The sequence below is a fragment of the Saimiri boliviensis genome, chromosome 11 (genome assembly GCF_048565385.1).
Source record: "Saimiri boliviensis isolate mSaiBol1 chromosome 11, mSaiBol1.pri, whole genome shotgun sequence".
NCBI lineage: Eukaryota > Metazoa > Chordata > Mammalia > Primates > Cebidae > Saimiri > Saimiri boliviensis.
This window is the reverse complement of record NC_133459.1, coordinates 65,245,001-65,264,690: the sequence shown is the minus strand read 5'-3', so window position 1 is coordinate 65,264,690 and position 19,690 is coordinate 65,245,001. Positions and strand designations below refer to the sequence as shown.

Genomic DNA, 19,690 nt, shown 5'->3' with positions numbered 1-19,690 from the left:
ACAAAACAAAACAAAAATTAATTAAAAGCGAATTAGGGGGCAGGAAAGGCTGCTATTCTGAGGAGACACCACCAAAACCAGAAGATAAGGAGCCAGCCTTGGGATGCATATACGAGAGTGAGAATAAGCTGAAAAATCCTTGAAGCAGGAAGAAACTTGCTTATTTAACAACAAAAGCAGCTAGTGTGGTTATAGCATAACACAGGCGGTGTGATACATAGATGAGAGGCCATTATCATGAAGGTGGCCTTGCTGGCCTGGTTGAGAGGTTTGGGTTTTTTTTGGATATAACAGGAAGCCAGGAGGTTGATATAAATTGATTTACATTTTGATAAGAACATCATAGCTGCTGGGTGGAAATTTATCAGGAGAAAAATGATAAAAGAGGAAATGGGGAAACCAGGTAGGAAGCTACTGCAATAGTCTAGGCTAGAAATAACGGCAACCTAGGCAGCAGTGGAGCAAAAGAGTTGGCTAAGGGGTATTTTTGTGGATAGAAATAATAGGTTTTACAAATAAGATACTGAAAGAGAAGGAAAATGACTCACTGGTTTCTGACTTAGGCAACAGGGTAAATAGTAGTGCCACTTTTTACTGACAGAGAGGACAGGGAAAGAACAAGTAGAGAAAAAACAGCCAATAGTTCTGTTTTGGACATTTATAAATTAGAGATGTCTGTTGAGATAAGCAAGTAGAAACGTCAAGGTAGATAAAACTGGAGACAGGAAACAGATTAATGCTAGAAACATAAACTAAAGAATATAGACACCATGGGAATAAATTAAATCACACAGCGTAGTAATTTTCAAATCTGGTGTACATATAATGCCAAGTTATTTAATGAAGATGTAGATCTGAACTCCACCTCCAGAGACTCTGATTCAGAATGCCTGGGGAGAGGGCTAAAAATCTGCTTTTTAAAATAAGTACACGGGTAATTCTGATGCAGCTGACCCTCATATTACATTTTGAGGAGCACTGATTCAGACAGAAACAGATGAGGAAAAAAAGGTCCAAACTGAGAATTAAATACTGCCAACATGTAAATCTTCAGTAAAGGAAGAAGAGTCTGAAAAAGATATTGAATGGGAACAGAAACAATAAAGAACATCAGGCAGTAGTGTACTTCAGAATTAAAGTAAAAGAAGGGAGTGTTAAACTGCATTGAATACTGCTGAGAAAAAGTAAGCTAGAGAGAGAAAAGTGAATGTAACAAACGATATAACAAGGACAGTCACTGGTCACTTTGATAGGAAGAGGTGGAGATAATCTAGAGCACTTTGTGTAGTGAATGGAAAATGAGGAAATGGTAAGACATTTTTGGCTCTGAAGGAGAATAAAAGATACAGTAACTGGGGACAGACAAATGGTATATAAGAAGCAATGTAGAATCCTTTTATAGGCCGTTTTTTACCAGACCACCTTTTATAGCAGAATCCTTTAATAATTCATGTTTTCCAAAGCAACTGTGAATTCTGTTACTTCACATAATAAAGTTATTGTTTTTAACAGCTTTCCATTTCAAATTTTAAATATTCCACCTATGATCACATAGAATTTTTCAGTATAGTTGATATATAACACAATTTTCTCTCCTAAACACAGAGAATCAAAATTTCAAATTTTCCCTTTCCACAAAAAAGTCATAACCAATTCATACCCTAGCTCTAAATGTTATTTACCCTTGCAAGATCTTCTATTTCAGAACTGAAGTTAGTTTCTCCTTCCATCATTTCTTCCTCTTCTAATGTTCGTTCATCATCAAAATCATGAACCAGCATGTCAGCTGATGGATCAAATTCATGGTCATCCGATGTTGCTGAACCTCCTGGTAAAGAATATTTCACAAAGTTTGGTAAACCAAATCAAATGAATCTTATTAACATTATTGTATATATTTTTATTAATTTGAAGCTGGATATAAATCAAAAGCACCAAGAAAAAGCTATACACAGCAACTATTATATATTGGTTTTTAAAATTCTTGCTCTTATTCATCACCACCAAAAAAACAAAAACAAAAACAAAACTCTTCACAGGGATTATTTTTTGTCTTCTCACTCCTATATATTCATAGTTACAACAGCAAAATGGGGGAAATGTTTATAGCTTTAAAAGTGTTTATAATGTAATAAATATGAAATGAGTTATAAATAATAAATGGTCATATCAAATAAGAACAGACTTTCAGCCGGGCGCGGTGGCTCACGCCTATAATCCCAGCACTCTGGGAGGCCGAGGCGGGTGGATCACGAGGTCAAGAGATCGAGACCATCTTGGTCAGCAAGGTGAAACCCCGTCTCTACTAAAAATACAAAAATTAGCCGGGCATGGTGGTGCACGCCTGTAGTCCCAGCTACTCGGGAGGCTGAGGCAGGAGAATTGCTTGAACCCAGGAGGCAGAGGTTGCGGTGAGCCGAGATTGTGCCACTGCACTCCAGCCTGGGTAACAACAGCAAAACACCGTCTCAAAAAAAAAAAAAAAAAAGAACAGACTTTCTGTGTGGGGAAAAAAGTCACAATTCTTTTTCTTTCCTTCTTCTTTGAGACATGGTGTCACTCTGTCCCAGGCTGGGGTGCAGTGACGCAATCAGAGCTCACCGCAGCCTCGACCTCCTGGGGTCAAGCAATCCTTCTAACTCAGCTTCCCAAGTAGCTGGAACTACAGCCACCACCCCCAACTAATTTTTAAATTTTTTTTGGTAAAGGCATGTTGCCCTGGCTGGTCTTGAACTCCTGGGCTCAAGCAATCATCTTGCTTTGGCTTCCCAAAGTGCTGGGATTACAGGTTGTGAGCCACTATACCTGGCCCTAAAAATCACAATTCTTAACCATTTGATTAATGTTTGATAGTCCCAATGAGTACGAACTCCTCTGGCCCATAGGAGAATATAAGTCAGCCCTCCATGTCCATGATTTCTGTGTCCGTGGATTCAACCAACAACAGACCGAAAATATTCAGAAAATAAAAATAAAAATAAGAAACCTTTGTCTGTACTTAACATGTACAGGCTTTTTTTCTAGTCATTATTCTCCAAACAACACAGTATAAGTATTTACATAGCATTTACATGTATTAGGCATTATAAATATACCAGAGATGATTTAAAGTATGTAAGAGAATGCACATAGGTTATATCCAAATACTATGCCATTTCATATCAGGGACTTGAGCATCCATGATTTTGTTATCTAAGGGAGGTCCACAGATATCAAGGGATGACTGTATAATCATGTGAAATATATAGTCATCTGAATACAGTCTAGTGAAGACACAGCTGCACTCAACTATTATCATTCTCTAAGTACTTCCTTGAAAATGTATTCTAGTGGCTGGATATAGTTGCTCATGCTTTAATCCCAGCACTTTTGGGAGGCTGCGATGGGAAGATCACTCGAGCCTAGACGTTTCAGACCAGCCTGGGCAACATAATGAGACCCCATCTCTACAATTAGCTGGGCGTGTTGCTGTCCACCTGTCATCCCACTACTCGGGAGGCCGGGGCAGGAGAACTGCCTAAGCTGGGGAGGTGGTCAAGGTCACAGTGAGCCACGATCATACTACTGCACTCCAGCCTGGGAGACAGAGCAAGGCCCTGACTTAAAAAAAAAAAAAAAAAAAAAAAAAAAGCCAGGCGTAGTGGCTCACGCCTGTAATCCCAGCACTTTGGAAGGCCGAGGCGGGTGGATCACGAGGTCAAGAGATTGAGACCATCCTGGTCATCATGGTGAAACCCCGTCTCTACTAAAAATACAAAAAATTAGCTGGGCATGGTGGCGCGTGCCTGTAATCCCAGCTACTCAGGAGGCTGAGGCAGGAGAATTGCCTGAACCCAGGAGGCGGAGGCTGCGGTGAGCCGAGATCGCGCCATTGCACTCCAGCCTGGGTAACAAGAGCGAAACTCCGTCTCAAAAAAAAAAAAAAAAAAAAAAAAATCAGATAGATAAAACCTTTGTATTAAAAATATTTTTTAAAAAAATCTAATATTTGAATAGCTGTCCTTAACTTACATAGTTGATTTTTATCCGAAATAACTCAAAAGACTGAATAAAAAAGCAAAACTTATTAAAACTGCAAACAGAACGCTTATCAAAGGCTTTTGCTAGTAGGTAACTGACACGTGAGCTAATCTGTTTTTAGCCCGGTGGTTGGGGAATATTGCTGAACCCAACAGGGTCAAGCTTTTTAATAGTAGAATGTGAAGGCTGGGCATACATATTCTGTAAAATATCTCCACATTTTACCATTGCCAATGAGGACCTAGATTTGCAAACGCACTGTTTACTAATAAACAAATGAGTTACTGAACATTGAAAAAAATTGGCAATTTTTAAAGTTTTAACTGTTGACGGTTATATATTAACAGATGTACCTATCCTTTCACTTTACTCCAGAACGAGAAAGAGTAAGTAAAGCAAAGAGATAGAGCTGAATAAGGGACTGCCCAAGGCCCAGGGTTCTTCTGTTACTTCCCACAATTTTCAAAAGAATCATTTTTTTAGTATTTACTATGTGCCAGATGATATGTTCAAGCATGTCATATACATTATCTCAAGTAATCTTCAAACAAGCCTATGAAGTAGTTATTATCATCCCCATTTAAAGAGGAAAATAAAAATTCAAGGCTTAGAGAGTTTAAGTGGCAAGTCTAAACTCACAAAGTCAGTAGACAGCAAAGATGGAATCTGAATCCTGAGTATACTAATCCCAACATCTATGCTTTTATTGTACTCCAAGCCTCCTGTAAATCGTTTTAGTATGCTACCTCAAAGAATACTTAAGGAGAGCCTATGTACTAAGACGAGTGAATGCAAGCCGGGTCAGATGGCAAAGCACTTAAAATCATAGTGCCCTTTGAGAAGCACAGAAAATACTGATATGAGGGCCAGGCTCAGTGGTTCATGTCTGTAATTCCAGCACTTAAGGAGGCCAAGGCAGGAGGATTGTTTGAGCTCACGGGTTCAAGACAAGCCTGGGCAAGACCTTATCTCTATCAAAAAACAAAAAAGAAAATACTGATATTAAATAGAAAATAACTAAAAACATAATTATATGCCAAGTCAGACATCTTATACCAGATTATGATAAAAATGAGTTAACACTTATAAAAGTTTTAGAGTAATTTACAAAATAAAAACATTTTTTAGAAAAGCATATCTTAATTTTCTTCCAGAAACTAAGACGAGCTTAGCACAATTTTAGTAGAGCATCTTAGCACTGCTTGAGGGAATGGACACAAGGGTTTTATAGAAGCACAATTTGAGAAACATTAATATAGGTGTAGTTTTCTGTCCCAAACCTTTTCTCTTCTGAGTTTTCAAGAGAAAACTTTCCTCAAACTTTTCAGTTCACCCAGGAATCTTCTAGGATACTGAGTAGTCAGTAACTATGAATTCCTACAAACGATGCTATACTTTTCTCCCTTTAGGAAGAAAGGCCCTAAAAATCTTCACACTATCTCTTTGTATACTATTATCCCAATCAGAATATAATCCTAATTGAACACAGGTATTATCAAAAATAATTATGCTTAATTCCTTGTTATACTTGATTGACTTTAAAAAAAAATTCAAGCTCATGGGTATGCTGCATCAAATCATGTGTTATAACATACCTGAAGTCTATTTTTTATTATTTGCAAAGCCAATTACATATGAAGGCTTGCCATTTCACTCCCTTATTACATCAAATAACAAAGTGTAGATAAACTACTCCTGTCTCACTCCAATTCCTCTCCCTACATGCATAATACGCTGTTTTCTATAAACTTTCAATTTACAGTTTTTCTCTCTCCTTCATCTGACCTGTTTTATCCAACTTCTTTATGCCTTGTTCCTTAGAACCAACTAACTATCTTATTCCTTTCTGTCAACAGCTAGGCCCACCATTAAGATGTCTCCTAGGGAAAAAATATCCCAATAATAAATCATTAGGGGTAAGGGGCCTGATGCTTTGTATAAATCAAGTATTTTGCATCAGAATTAGGCAAACGTCACTGCTTTATGAAATCCTATCCTACTGCAGAAAAGGTAACTTACATCTTTTCAAAGATAAATGCAGTTTATATCATGTCTACTCACCTACTTACTTTTTAAATTATTTTCATTTCCATTGATTCCTCACCTCTAATGGCTACTAGTTTTACAGGTAAAAAGCCTCACATTGTGCCTCTACTTCGGCTTACACTGGTGGAGACTACAGACAAACCAATTAATGTGGTCATATGACTATTATTACTAGCACTGATTGCAAAGTACAGATGCTACAAAGGATATAGCCTTTTTACCAGAGGACTGAAAATTTTTTTACATGACTATTCTAATTTTCTCTGCCAATTTTTATAACTGCCTATAACTAGTATTATTTATAACAACAATAAACACTGTCCTGGGCAGAAGCCTCATATGACAAATACTGTCTAACTCAAAATATCTATCTCAGTCTGAAAACAAGCTAAAGAAATATAAACATTCAATCTGTTAAGTATTCAACACATAGCAAGGTTATCAAAGATTTTTTTTTTGAGAGATTAAGTCTAACCCTATAGCTCAGGTTGGAGTGCAGTGGCGTGATCTCGGCTCACTGCAACCTTTTAACTCCCAGGTTAAAAGATTCTCCCACTTCAGCCTCCCGAGCAGCTGGGATTACAAGCATGTACCACCATGCCCTGCTAATTTTTGTATTTTTAGTAGAGACAGGATTTCACCAAGTTGGCCAAGCTGTTCTCAAACTCCTGACCTCAAGTGGTCCACCTGCCTAAGCCTCCCAAAGTGTTGGGATTACAGGTGTGAGCCACTGTGTCTGGACAACATGTGCATTCTTCAAACTCCATTATTCTTCTATTTCAACCTAGGCTGACTCAAAGGTAATGGAAACTGAGAAAGCCATTATTAATATTGCTTTAAGAGTAATTATTTTATGTATCTATGTACTACTGGATGAATGCTTCAAAAATTCATCAGAAATATCTAAATCCGTTTTATCTGCATTAACACAATACTATCAAAATCAAGTAGGACGTATATTTTTCTATGAAAACAATTTCTGTGTTTGGAAAAAAAAAACCAAAAAACGGGAAACAATTTCATGTCCTAAAAATGACTATGGTGATCTAACACTTATCCAAGGTCAGATTACTTCCAATCTTAACATCCAGGATGTACTTATAAAACAAAGTTAAAAAAAATTATTGAGCTTCAGAAATGCACAAAGCCTAATGCACTTTACTCTCAAGCATATTAAAAAGAGTAAGATACTTCCAACTGAAATCAAAAGCACAAAATCAACCATCAGCTGAGCACACTAGTCTGTGGACATGATGTATGTAGTCCAACCCTCAAAGAGTACAATGATTCATGTTCATAGCAAGGACCTTGAACCATGAAAACAGGCTTATCTTATGTTAAGCATTTTTAAAAGCTTTCTTCCTAAAACTTAAAACACAGAAAGGCGATTGCTTCAGTAATCTGGAAAATTCAGTAATACAGCATGTATCATATCTAAGTATTCTATACATATTAGATATTTTCAAATAAAACATTACTATGCCTCAGAGGGTTTACTTTCTCACTCTTCTGTATTAGACTACTTAACCCAAATATCCCATGCAGAAGGCAGTCCCATTTTTCAGAGGGTTCACTTTCTTACTCTTCGGTATTTGACTACACCTTAAACTCACATATCCCAGCCAGGCAGAAGGCAGTCTCATTTCTCTTGATAGTCACTGAACACTGAGGCTAAAAGACAAGTACTTAACTCTCTCCTCACTGCTTTAACTCCAATGAATTACTGCCATGTAGGAATATTGTACCCAGTGGTGCCAGACCATGGGAACCCTAAATCCAGATTTTATATTTAAAATATTCATATTTATAGAGATCACTATGGTGGCCAAACAAAAAAATATTTCTGGCACAGATCTGATTGAAAGATCACAGGTTTGAAAACTCTAAGGAAAAAATGAATATGTACTGTATTTCAGAAAGAATACAAAAATCCTAGACGTGTAGTCAGAACATAAAACTTGATCCTATTCAAATCGAAGAATAATTTCCTTATTTAGAACATTCTTTATTTACATTAAATATTCACTTGTTGAATCTTTTGCTTACTTTATTTTTCCCCTCCCTCTGTAAATGCATTTAAAATTTTTTCTCAAAAATACTTGGAAATTCCTACACAAGCAAATATTTCTAAGCTAATTATTTCTTTTTAAAAAGTACACTTTATATATATATTACAAGTCAAACAATAATGTAGAACTGTGAGAAACGCATATGGCAAGTCACAACTCACCAAAAAAAAGAAACCCCCAAAATCATCATTTTTAGGATGAACTCACAGCAGCCTCACCTGTACTTTCATGGGCAGTCAAACATTTCATCCATTTCTTTTTCCCCAGAGAAAAGAAGCATTCAGAAGAAAAGCAAGTCAGATAATAGTCTAACTCCTCTAGCCTTTATGCAACTAATAGGACAAATATTAGTTAAACAGAGATCATAAAAAATATGGAAAATACTTACCTGGACTTGAAGATTCAACAGATGGCTGAGAAGGGGAGAAAAGAAGAAAAATTAGTATTTCTGTATAATACATCTTCACAAACAATACTGAAATTATTCAATGACTAATATGACGCCACAAATTGTGGTAAGTTTTAACATCTGCATTTTCTAAGACAAACTAAAACTTCCCATATAATCATTTCCCTTTCATTATACTTAAGAATAAAGAAAAATTCCAAACACCTCTGAATCTAGAAATAAAGACGATAATATACGATTGATTCAGATTTTAAAGGCACACGTAGGCCTCGTAACATATGTGGTTTAAGCAGTATGATTTTAGATCTTGGAATTTTCTAAAATAGATTTTCTCCGATCAACACAGAACTATGTACAAAGTTTGCTATCAAGCTGGTCTCTGACTTAAAAAAACTGAGTGTGAGATGAGAGACAGAAACAATTTAGGACATCACTCAAATAAAAATTAAGCTGTAACAAAGCAAAAGGAAAAATTAAAATATTATTGAAGCATCATATACTATATTAAGTTAACTTTACTGATAATATATTTTTAAAGTTATGACAATTAGCAACCATTCAAGCTAAAGCCTAGAGAGTTTAGGTTATCTGACGCAAGACTGCACAGCTTCCCAATTGTAATGCTCCTTCTAGTGTACCATTCTACCTCTCATAAATTTAACCACAAACAACTGGAAAATGTAAAGATAAAATTGGTAGCAACTTATTTTAGTAGTGTCACTGCTTGACAATGCGCAGTTGTGTTGTATCTTAGTTCAGTTAATTCACAATTACAAACAAATCATCTGCACAGACTCCCTACAAAACAAATATTAAAAACTCAAAAGTTGCTTCAAATAACATGAGCTAAAACTTCAATTCATTTAAAAGTATCTATTTCACACCCATTAGAAAACAGAGCTGGTGGGAGGCCAAAAAGCACCAGCAAATGAGAGAGAGGAATCTCCTCGTATTTTCTTTCTGCTACTTGACGGGGAAGACAGGCAAGAACTACAACAAAACAGAAAAGAGGGAAATTCCCTATTTTTCAAAAACAATGTGTCTAAGACAAATTCCTATAAGGTATTAAATTTCTGTTTTTAAAATTGTCCACATTATGTAATTGTAGTAAGTATGGGATTTTAGATTCCATATGGTGACTCACGTTCTTTTGTGGCACACTTTTTCAAATGTCCTACGTTTTTCTGTTAAATTCTTATAAGAGAATAATTCCTTCCTACAGCATTTTCTAGCAAAAAAAAACCCTGACAATAACCAGTACTGCATATTTCTAATGATACACCACTATCATTATTTTACTCTGCCAGAACACAGTAAATACAGTGCTACTTTTAAATCTGGTTCCTCTAATGGGAAACTGGAGAGGAGGGTGACATGGCAAGAGTAAGGTAACCACATTTCTAGCTTGCTTGTCATCTTTTGGGCAGAGCTACACGTGTCTGGTCCACAACCAGATTTAACCACCACACAAATTATTACATAGTAAATAAATATTTTAAAATATTAATCCACTTGTGTTTCATGCAGTTATACTTCCCAACTATAAGCACAACCTTCTCTGTAAGGCTACAAGCAATGCTAATGACCATCTTCATCTAATCCTAGGCTCACTATCCACACAAAATAGATTTATGAACATTGGAATAAGTATTCCATTTAACAATTTTCCAATTTTAAAAAGGCTAATTAAAAACAAGTTACTGAAAAATAAAAGTTACATTGTTATTGATGTTAGACAGTAACAATAGAGATTTTGAACTGTAAATGGTGTCCATATACTTGAGTTTGTAAAAGGCCTCACCAGTACTAAATGCCAGTAAATACTGATTGTTGCCTCACTGGTAAATAGTTATTTTAAAGTTCTGAAAAAGGCCCCAAATACTTTCCAACGATTAAGATACCAAATGCTTGAGAACTAGCAGCATTTGCAGCCTAGCTGATATAGAGCAGAATAACAAGTGTTCAAAGATAGCACTAATTTGGTCAGACATACTAGAATGTTTCAATGACTCCGATTTGAAGGTACATCTAGACGTCTAGATTAGCACAGGGGGAGAAGAACTAGGAGCAGTCTGCCTACAGATCCATTTAGTATCCATACTTTAATTTTAGTGTTTTACTTCTGAAATAAAATTCTGTTCTATATGTTTGAGGGTAGGATTGAGATTAGATTCTTTAAAGTTAAATATATCCTATTAATTCAAAGATGAGTTTCCAGAAAAATGGCATTTGAAAACATTTCATACTGTAAACATTACTTTGTACAGCTGATTATAAAAAATGATTATCTTTCAAAGTAACAAGTGAGTTTAGTATAATATAGGAGGTTTTAGGTGTGGAATAATGGCAATTTTTATTTGAGTATGAAATAAAATAGCACATCCAGCCAACATTTATATAGTGCTACACATTTTCTTTTCTTTCTTTTTTTTTGAGATGGGAGTCTTGCTGTATCGCCCAGGCAGGAGTGCAGTGATATGATCTTGGCTCACTGCAGCCTCCACCTCCCAGATTCAAGCAATTCTCCTGCCCCAGCCTCCTGAGTAGCTGGCATTTAAAGCATGCATCACAACACCTGGCTGATTTTTCTATTTTTAGTAGCGACAGGGTGGCCATGCTGGTCTCAAACTCCTGACCTCCAGTATGTCCCTGTCTCGGCCTCCCAAAGTGCTGGGATTACAGGCATGAGTCACCAGGCCCGGCTGATCATAATCATAAATCTGGGAATAATACCTGCCACGCCTACCTCATTTTATAAATTAGTAAGTCCAAGGAGATAGATACACTGACTAGGATCAAGGTTCCATGGCAGGTGGTGAAGGCAGGCCTGAAGTCTAGACCCTGACTCCTCCTTCAATACCTTCTAAGGCATTCCTTTTTTACCTTCTAGAGAAATAACTGCTAAAATTTTTCACTCTTCACCTCTCTCCTCCTTCATGCTCACTTTTTCTTTTTGAAACGGTTTTCATCAAAGTATAAAATGTGACTGCAAGTAGTCATCTGTCATGTCAGACTGTTACCAGTCTTTAGAAACTGTTATCTTAATAATACCTTCCAAGAAAACCTGCAACATCCACCATTAATTACTATGATAAACTAGAAAAGAGAACGGAGAGGGAAAAACAAAACTAAAGGCCGAGTGCAGTGACTGCTGCCTGTGATCCCTGCACTTTGGGACACCGATGGGGGCAGTTCACCCTAGGTCAGGGGTTTGAGACCATCAGTATGGCAAAACTCTATCTCTACTAAAAATACAAAAATTACTGGGCAGAGTGGCACACGCCTGTAATCCTAGGTACTCTGGTGGCTAAAGCAGAATTGCTTGAACTCAGGAAGGAGAGACTGCAGTGAGCCAAGATCGTGCCAGTGCACTCCAGCCTGGGTGACACAGTGAGACTCTGTCTCAGAAAAACAAAAACAAAATCAAACAAATAAGTACTTATTTACAACAACACCTATTTTTAGAAAAAATACTTTTAGAAAAGATAATTTAAAATTAGGTATTAAAATGTATTAAAATGCACTCATAATGTTATCAGTAGAAATAAGTTATGTCAACCACACTGAAGATCAGTTTGCCAACATGAACTTATCCTACTGATATACTTTAAAAAAGACACCAAGTTGTATGTATAACATTCACTACCACAGTTGTCCATAGCAAAAAGTTTTTAAAAACTTTTTTCTTTTTTTTAAAGAAGGGGGTTTCACCATGTTGGAAATGCTGGTCTTGAACTCCTGACCTTGTGATCCGCCTACCTCAGCCTCCCAAAGTGCTGGGATTACAGGCGTGAGCCACCGCCCCCAGCTGGAAAAACTTTAAAGTCCGTCACTTAGCTAGTTAGAAATGATAACATAGTTCTTCCATATATAGTTCTTCCAAAGAACAGAACACTATATAAATCCATTTAAAGTGAGATATCTGTTTGTGTTGATGCAGAAATAAATGCCAAAAAAAAAATATTAGGAGTATAAAGAAAAGTGTAGAACAGGGTGTAAACTGGGCTGAAATATGCATAAATTTTTTTCCCCAAAAGGACATACAAGACTCTATTAACAATAGTTACCTCTAGGGAATGGGGCCAGGGAAAAGAGGTTTTTTTCATTTAATACCTTTCTGTGCTGTTGAAATTTTCCAAACCACTTTCCTGTACTAAGCATTCTTTCTTAAAATGAAAGTCACTGGGGACTTACTAGATTGTGGAATTACGAGACATTTTCATTTTCTTCCTCTATGTTTTAATTTTTCACTTTTTTTGAGACAGAGTCTCGCTCCATCTGGAGCACACTGGCATGATCTTGGCTCACTGCAACTTCTGTCTCCCAGGTTCAAGAGATTATCCTGCCTCAGCCTCCTCAGTAGCTGGTATTACAGGTGTGCACCAACACACCTGGCAAATTTCTATATTTTTAGTAGAGATGAGGTTTCACCATGTTGGTCAGACTGGTCTCAAACTACTGACCTCCTGATCCGCCCACCACAGCTTCCCAAAGTGCTGGGATTACAGGCATGAGCCGTTGCGCCAGGCCATTACTTTTTGATTTTTAATAAAATCTACTAGTTGCTACTATATTTTTAAGCTGTAATTTTGAAAAATTCAGTGTTTTAGGGGGCACATATTGATCTTATCTGAGACAGAAAACAACACTAAAGAGACACAAAGACACACAGAGAGTATGAATGGGCTAAAATAATTTAAAAACAAACTCTAGTAACTTTTATAGCAAGTTGACCCTCGCCCCATATATTTATATGATTTAGTTGATAAAACTGCTAACAGTTGTAACAAATATTCAATGCCTCAGATTTACTGAAATAATTCTTCTATATTTTTCTAGAACATCATGGGAAATACCCCATATAACAGAAAACTATAATTTGGGAGAGAGTAAAGAAATAAATAACTACAACATTACCATTATTTTCACCAAAAAACCCTAACAATCATAAAATGGTAGAAACATGAAGTAATTACTAGATTTTTTTTATTTCAGGCAATCAAAAGCTTATTTTCAACGAGTATTACTGTCTGAACAAATTTTTCCCCTCAAACCAATTCCACCACCCTTTCTTTTAAAGTGTTGCCATCACCTACTTTAGTTATGTAGACTCTAAGTCAGAGATTCTCATAGCAATGAAGATGCAGACAGAAGCCTGAACGGAGTTAGGGGTCCTACCTCAGGACGAAAGATGGTTACTACGCCAAGGGCTCACCATCCCTCTCCTCCAATAAAATTAAGTTACTTAACTTTGCTGTTACTCTCAGGAATTCTGGGGTATAAAAAGGTTAAGAATGTACTGAAGTTAAAATTAGCAATTAACTACAGCAGTAGTAATTTAGAAGATAAAATAATATCATAGAAAATAAAGACTGGAGGCCGGGCGCGGTGGCTCAAGCCTGTAATCCCAGCACTTTGGGAGGCCGAGGCGGGTGGATCACGAGGTCAAGAGATCGAGACCATCCTGGTCAACATGGTGAAACCCCGTCTCTACTAAAAATACAAAAAACTAGCTGGGCGTGGTGGTGCATGCCTGTAATCCCAGCTACTTAGGAGGCTGAGGCAGGAGAATTGCCTGAGCCCAGGAGGCGGAGGTTGCAGTGAGCCGAGATTGCGCCATTGCACTCCAGCCTGGGTAACAAGAGCGAAACTCCGTCTCAAAAAAAAAAAAAGAAAAGAAAGACTGGGAACAGTGGCACATGCCTGTCATGCCAGCACAAGGCAAGAGGATTACTTAAGGCCAGAAGTTCGACACCAGTATAGTCAAAATAGCAAAACCCTGTCTCCACAAAAAATAAAAAACGGCCGGGCGCGGTGGCTCAAGCCTGTAATCCCAGCACTTTGGGAGGTCAAGGCGAGTGGATCACGAGGTCAAGAGATCGAGACCATCCTGGTCGACATGGTGAAACCCTGTCTCTACTAAAAATACAAAAAGTTAGCTGGACATGGTGGTGCGTGCCTGTAATCCCAGCTACTCAGGAGGCTGAGGCAGGAGAATTGCTTGAACCCAGGAGGCGGAGGTTGCGGTGAGCCGAGATCGCACCATTGCACTCCAGCCTGGGTAACAAGAGCGAAACTCCGACTCAAAAAAAAAATAAAAAAATAAAAATAAAAAATGAGCCAAGCATGGTAGCACGTTCCTACAGTCCCAGCTACTTGAGAGGCTGTGTGGGAAGGAGCACCTGAGCCCAGGAGTTTGAGGTTGTAGTGAGCTATGATTTGCGTCACTGTACTCCAGCCTAGGCAACAGAGAGAGAGAGAGAGAGAGAGAGAGAGAGAGAGAGAAAGAGAGAAAGAGAGAGAGAGAGAGAGACCCTGTCTCAAAAAAAAAAAAAAAAAAAAGAAAAGAAAAGAAAAGAAAAAAGAAAATAAGCACTAGGAATACAGAAGGCTGGGTTCCAGTCTAAACTGTACCATAGATTAATTGCATGACCTAGGACAAACTGCGTGAACTCTGCTCAGTTTCATTTTCTCTATGATCAAAAGATTTAGTTTCTTCAAGAACTAACTACTTTTATTATAAATTGCTCTGGAAACTTAACAAAACTAAGGAATATATAGCTAAATGCATAGGATATGTTTAACAGTCTCTTCTGAATTTATTTTTTTAAATCTAGGGCTGTAAAGAAAAAGACCTCAATTTGCAAAAACACTTTTTTGGGGTGCTACTTCATGAATTTCATACCTACATAATAACAGTTACTGTTCTAAGCCATAGAATAAGACAAACAGAACAAGCCTCAAGCAATGACTGGTACTTGAACAATTTAATCACTGTGATGAATTGTGAATGAACATCAAGCCAGGTAGGCATTTCTATACAGCTGATTACTTTTCATAAAGACATGCTTAACTTCAATGACAGTGTTTTATTTCTGAATTATTTAGAAAACTGGTTAGTCTCACTTAACAGAATTATTTTAAAGTAATTCACTTCTTTATTTCTCCCACCAAACCTTTCCCACCTATTTAAGTACCCTGACTCTTACTGCCACTGAATTAAGCTTTTTAGGACTCTCACACACTAGTGAGCTTGACTGCTTTTAAAACCTTAATAGCTCTGAAGTACAAACACACAAAAAAAAATTCATTACTAGTGTGGAGAATTATTTGAAGCTTAAATTCATTGTAGTGAAACACATTTTGCTTACAGAAGAAATTAACATTTTTAAGAGTAACATTTAACATAATCCTTTCTTAAAAAACAAAATCCAAATACACTCCAAAAATGCTAAGCAAGGAGTCCATTTTAAAGAGAAATGAATGAATATGTGTGAAAGTGAATAAACAGACTACATACCATCTTTGAAAAGTACTAAAATGCTTAAACACAAAAAACAAAATCCATTAATTTTTTTTTCTCTTTTATATCACAGAAATGCGGCCTAGGTGAAAAGATAGGTCTTGAATTGTGCCGTGGACTTTTTTCCTTAAGAAAGTCCCTTACATGTTTACAAACGCTAAAATAAAAGACAAATTGTTCGTTCCCAAAGGTCCCTAGTACATTCCTTATAAAACCCAAAGGATCAACTATTTCTTCCTCTTATCTTTTTCTCCTATTTTCCTCTTATTTTTACAGTTAGTAAAACTGCAACTATCCTTTAATTTTCTTCCTTTAAGTGTGACCAGGACAGCGTCCCTTCAGAAGGATAGTAAATAACTTTAAGGGATAACAAACAATGACAAATATTGCCAAAAGTAAAGGGAGCATATTCCATTTATTCTAAGTACATTAAATACGGTTTTAACGTTATCACAACTGAAGAACCAATATATACTTCCTCTTATAGACTAAGATAATCAGATCAAGTACAAAGAAATTAGTATATTCTAATCACATCTAAAGCACTCTGTATTAAGGAATATTTTTTCTGGAAAAACTTGGTCAGGGGTCATGCTCTTGCAGAAACCAACAACTTTTTTTTTTTTTTTTTTTTTTTTCTTTTAAAAAAGCCCAGAGGCATAATACCTGCAGTTTTCTCTGGAGACATACTTCTTCAATAACCTGTTTTCCCCCTCAGATTTAACAAACAGATAAATACTGTTGCTTTGCACTTACTGTTATTTCACAAGCTATCCTTAAATCCTCAGATTTATTTGATCAAAAGCACAATAATTCAGCATCTGAATTATTACATCATGTTTTTATACTGGCTTCATAAAGAATGAATATACTGAGAGCTCAAAGTAAAAGCCAACCAAGCATTTCTCTTTCATTTAATTTTTTTAAACCACTTGTCTCAAAAATCATTGTAATTATTCAAGTATTGATTTTAGGAAAATTATAAATCAATTGTACTTTTCACTTCTCCACCTGTCTCAGACTTTTTTGTAGGACACAGATCACAAAAGTTCCTCTAACTCTTCCCCAATTCACTATAAATGAAACTATAAATTCAGCATCTGAATTATTACATCATGTTTTTATACTGGCTTCATAAAGAATGAATATACTGAGAGCTCAAAGTAAAAGCCAACCAAGCATTTCTCTTTCATTTAATTTTTTTAAACCACTTGTCTCAAAAATCATTGTAATTATTCAAGTATTGATTTTAGGAAAATTATAAATCAATTGTACTTTTCACTTCTCCACCTGTCTCAGACTTTTTTGTAGGACACAGATCACAAAAGTTCCTCTAACTCTTCCCCAATTCACTATAAATGAAACTATCTACAAGTAACTGAAGAATATATAAGATAAATTATTTAAAGATAGCACGTCCTTAAATAAACACTAAAAACAAAATTCCAGTTCTTTCCTTTTTGAAGCTGAACTATCCATGCGTTCCTACAAAACATTCCATTCTTCAACTGATAAAATATTTAAGAAAACTAAAACATACATCAGAAAATATTAGGAAATGACTAGTGAATCAAAATAATTTTTTTCCTTTATCTTCCAATAATGCAACCACCTTTACTTTATAAAACAAAGAAGTTAACATACTTTCATTTACATATTAGGTTTTTAGTTCCCTCAGCAGTAAAATTTGTTTTTTAAAAACACAAAAATTTTAAATTTAAGTTTTTATAAGCTATTTTCCTTCAATAATATCTTGCTTTAGTATATGACTACACACGGTAAAGCTCAAACCATCCTGAGCAACACCATGAGAGAAAAACCACATTACCTATATGGCACATTACTGTTTAGCTGATATTCACTGAAAAGGGGTCCACTGAAGACTAACTGACAAAATGTATGTAAATCGAGCTACACACAACTCCTTAAACATGAAGGAAAGAAACACTTAAGAATAAGAACCTCACCAGGACTAAAATCCAGGTACTGACCCTCAGTCTACTGGAACAAACGCAGTCACATTTTGGGGAAATAGAGAGTACTACGTTCTCCAATTCATGTGCCTGGAAATACAATTCTTTAATCCCCAAGAGCAAAAGAAATGAAAATAAATCTAAGATCTAAATTTAGTTGTAAATTAGAAATATTGAATATTTTTAAAACAATATTGGCAGCAAACAGCCCTGTCGATGCTACAGTAAAATCTCACCCTCCCTCCTAAATCTGGTTTTTGGTGCCTGTGAAACCATGAAAATGGCAATTCAAATAAAAGAAATGCCTTATCAATCAAAATTTAGAGTGGCTTATTTCAAAGACATAAAAAATCCAGATGTATCGTCCCTAACTCCCAGGGATAAAGCATACTGAAATTCTTCCACAGGTAAGGAAAAAAGGAAACAAAACAAATTCCCAAAAAACTTAAGATATTTTAAAGGTAAGAGGCAACAATTTACAGTTCCAGTAGCATATACTTAGTTCTGACTAATGATAAATCAACAGCAGTTGTATGCCCACCAACTGCAGCCCAAATATGCGAAATCAATGAAAGGGGCTTTGGGAACTTGTTTACTGTAAAACGAGCAAAAAGAAGAAAAATCTTTTCCAATGAAAGAAAAATTAGAAGAGAAAGAAGACAAGAATAGGCAGCCTTGATTTGGAAAGTGGGGGGGAAAGCCTGGAAAGTGAAGGTTGTGGGGGAGGTGGAAAAGCAGCTCAGAGGTTGTACCCTGGGGAGGGGGAGATCGAACTGTCTGGATAAATGGGCAGACTCCCCCAACCTGGAGGGCTGGATTGCGGCTGGCTAGGTTAATCTCTCCACGCTTCTTTTACCACGATCATCAAAATTACAGAGTTAATCAAAGACCGTCAGCCTTACGTTTTCCCCACTAACACAGACTGGATGTCAGTAGCAAACGGATGGGGGTGACGCGGAAGGGCGCAACAGCATCTCGGTTAAGAAGGGAAGAAACTTCGCAAGAGGAAGCAGCAGCTTCTCTCCTGGCCCCTAGCACCGGCCGGTGAAGTTGCGCCACAGGCACCCCTTCCCCGGCGGGCGCCCCCTCCCCCTCAACCAACCGAACTACTACGCTGCACCACCCTTCAAACTGCCCCCGAAGTCCAAGTACTCCTACGCTTCCTCCTACCCGCGGACCCATCCCAAGTAAGTTCCAGGCGAAGCTCCCGCCCAGAGCATGGCCTGTTCCGGACAACAGGTGGGCAGCAGCGCCGGCAGGGCTGGGCCTCTCCTGGCCAGGCCCACTCCACTCCTCCCCGGCCCAGGGCCGGGGGTGCCCGGCTCCGGGACAGGGAGGGGGAGCTCGCTCCCTTACCTCCGCCATATTTGCCGTACTGCCGGGTCACATCTCCGCGGCGGCCGCAGCTGGGTCACGGCCAGAACCCGGATGTGAGACTCAGCAACGGGACTCTGGCCGCTGCCGCCTCTGCCGCTCCCGCCGCCGCTGCTTCGGCGGGAACGCGCAGGAGCCGCCCGAGCGCGCCCACCACACCCCACTCCGCCCCCTCGCGGCGCCCCAGCTGGGCTGGACTGGAGGGAAAAGGCCAGCGAGCACGCGCCGGAGCAAGGGCGCGCGCGAGGCCGCGCGGCCCCGCGGCCAGCCCTCCCCGGGAAGCGAGGAGGGGGCGGAGTCAAGGTGGGTGTGGGAGGAGGTGGGCATCCGAGCGGGCGCTTCTCTGGCCCCAGCTGATCCACGACTCCGGGCGGAGGAGGGTGTCTAGGGAGCAGAGAGGTCAAGGAGCAGTGCCAAAGGAGCCACGTCCAGTATTGACACAGCCGGGGAAAAATACGTAATATTTTACATGTAGGTCGTTTTTGCAGTGCATTTG

The 19,690-nt window shown here is 37.9% G+C and overlaps 1 protein-coding gene across 10 annotated transcripts in view; it reads right to left on the bottom strand.

Annotated features, from left to right (window-relative positions):
* MIER1 (MIER1 transcriptional regulator) overlaps positions 1–19,690 on the bottom strand; it is a 61,632-nt gene that overhangs the window by 36,965 nt on the left and 4,977 nt on the right. For 8 of the 10 annotated variants that reach the window (XM_039473959.2, XM_039473961.2, XM_039473960.2 and 5 more), the window contains 2 exons: positions 8,524–8,548; positions 1,683–1,828 (listed from right to left, as the gene is read on the bottom strand). In XM_039473959.2, the coding sequence (XP_039329893.1) occupies positions 1,683–1,828; positions 8,524–8,548 (171 nt within the window). Of the gene's footprint in view, positions 1–1,682; positions 1,829–8,353; positions 8,391–8,523; positions 8,549–19,176; positions 19,322–19,690 lie in introns of those variants that run through there. The other 2 variants (XM_039473966.2, XM_003921446.3) reach the window with 2 other exon arrangements.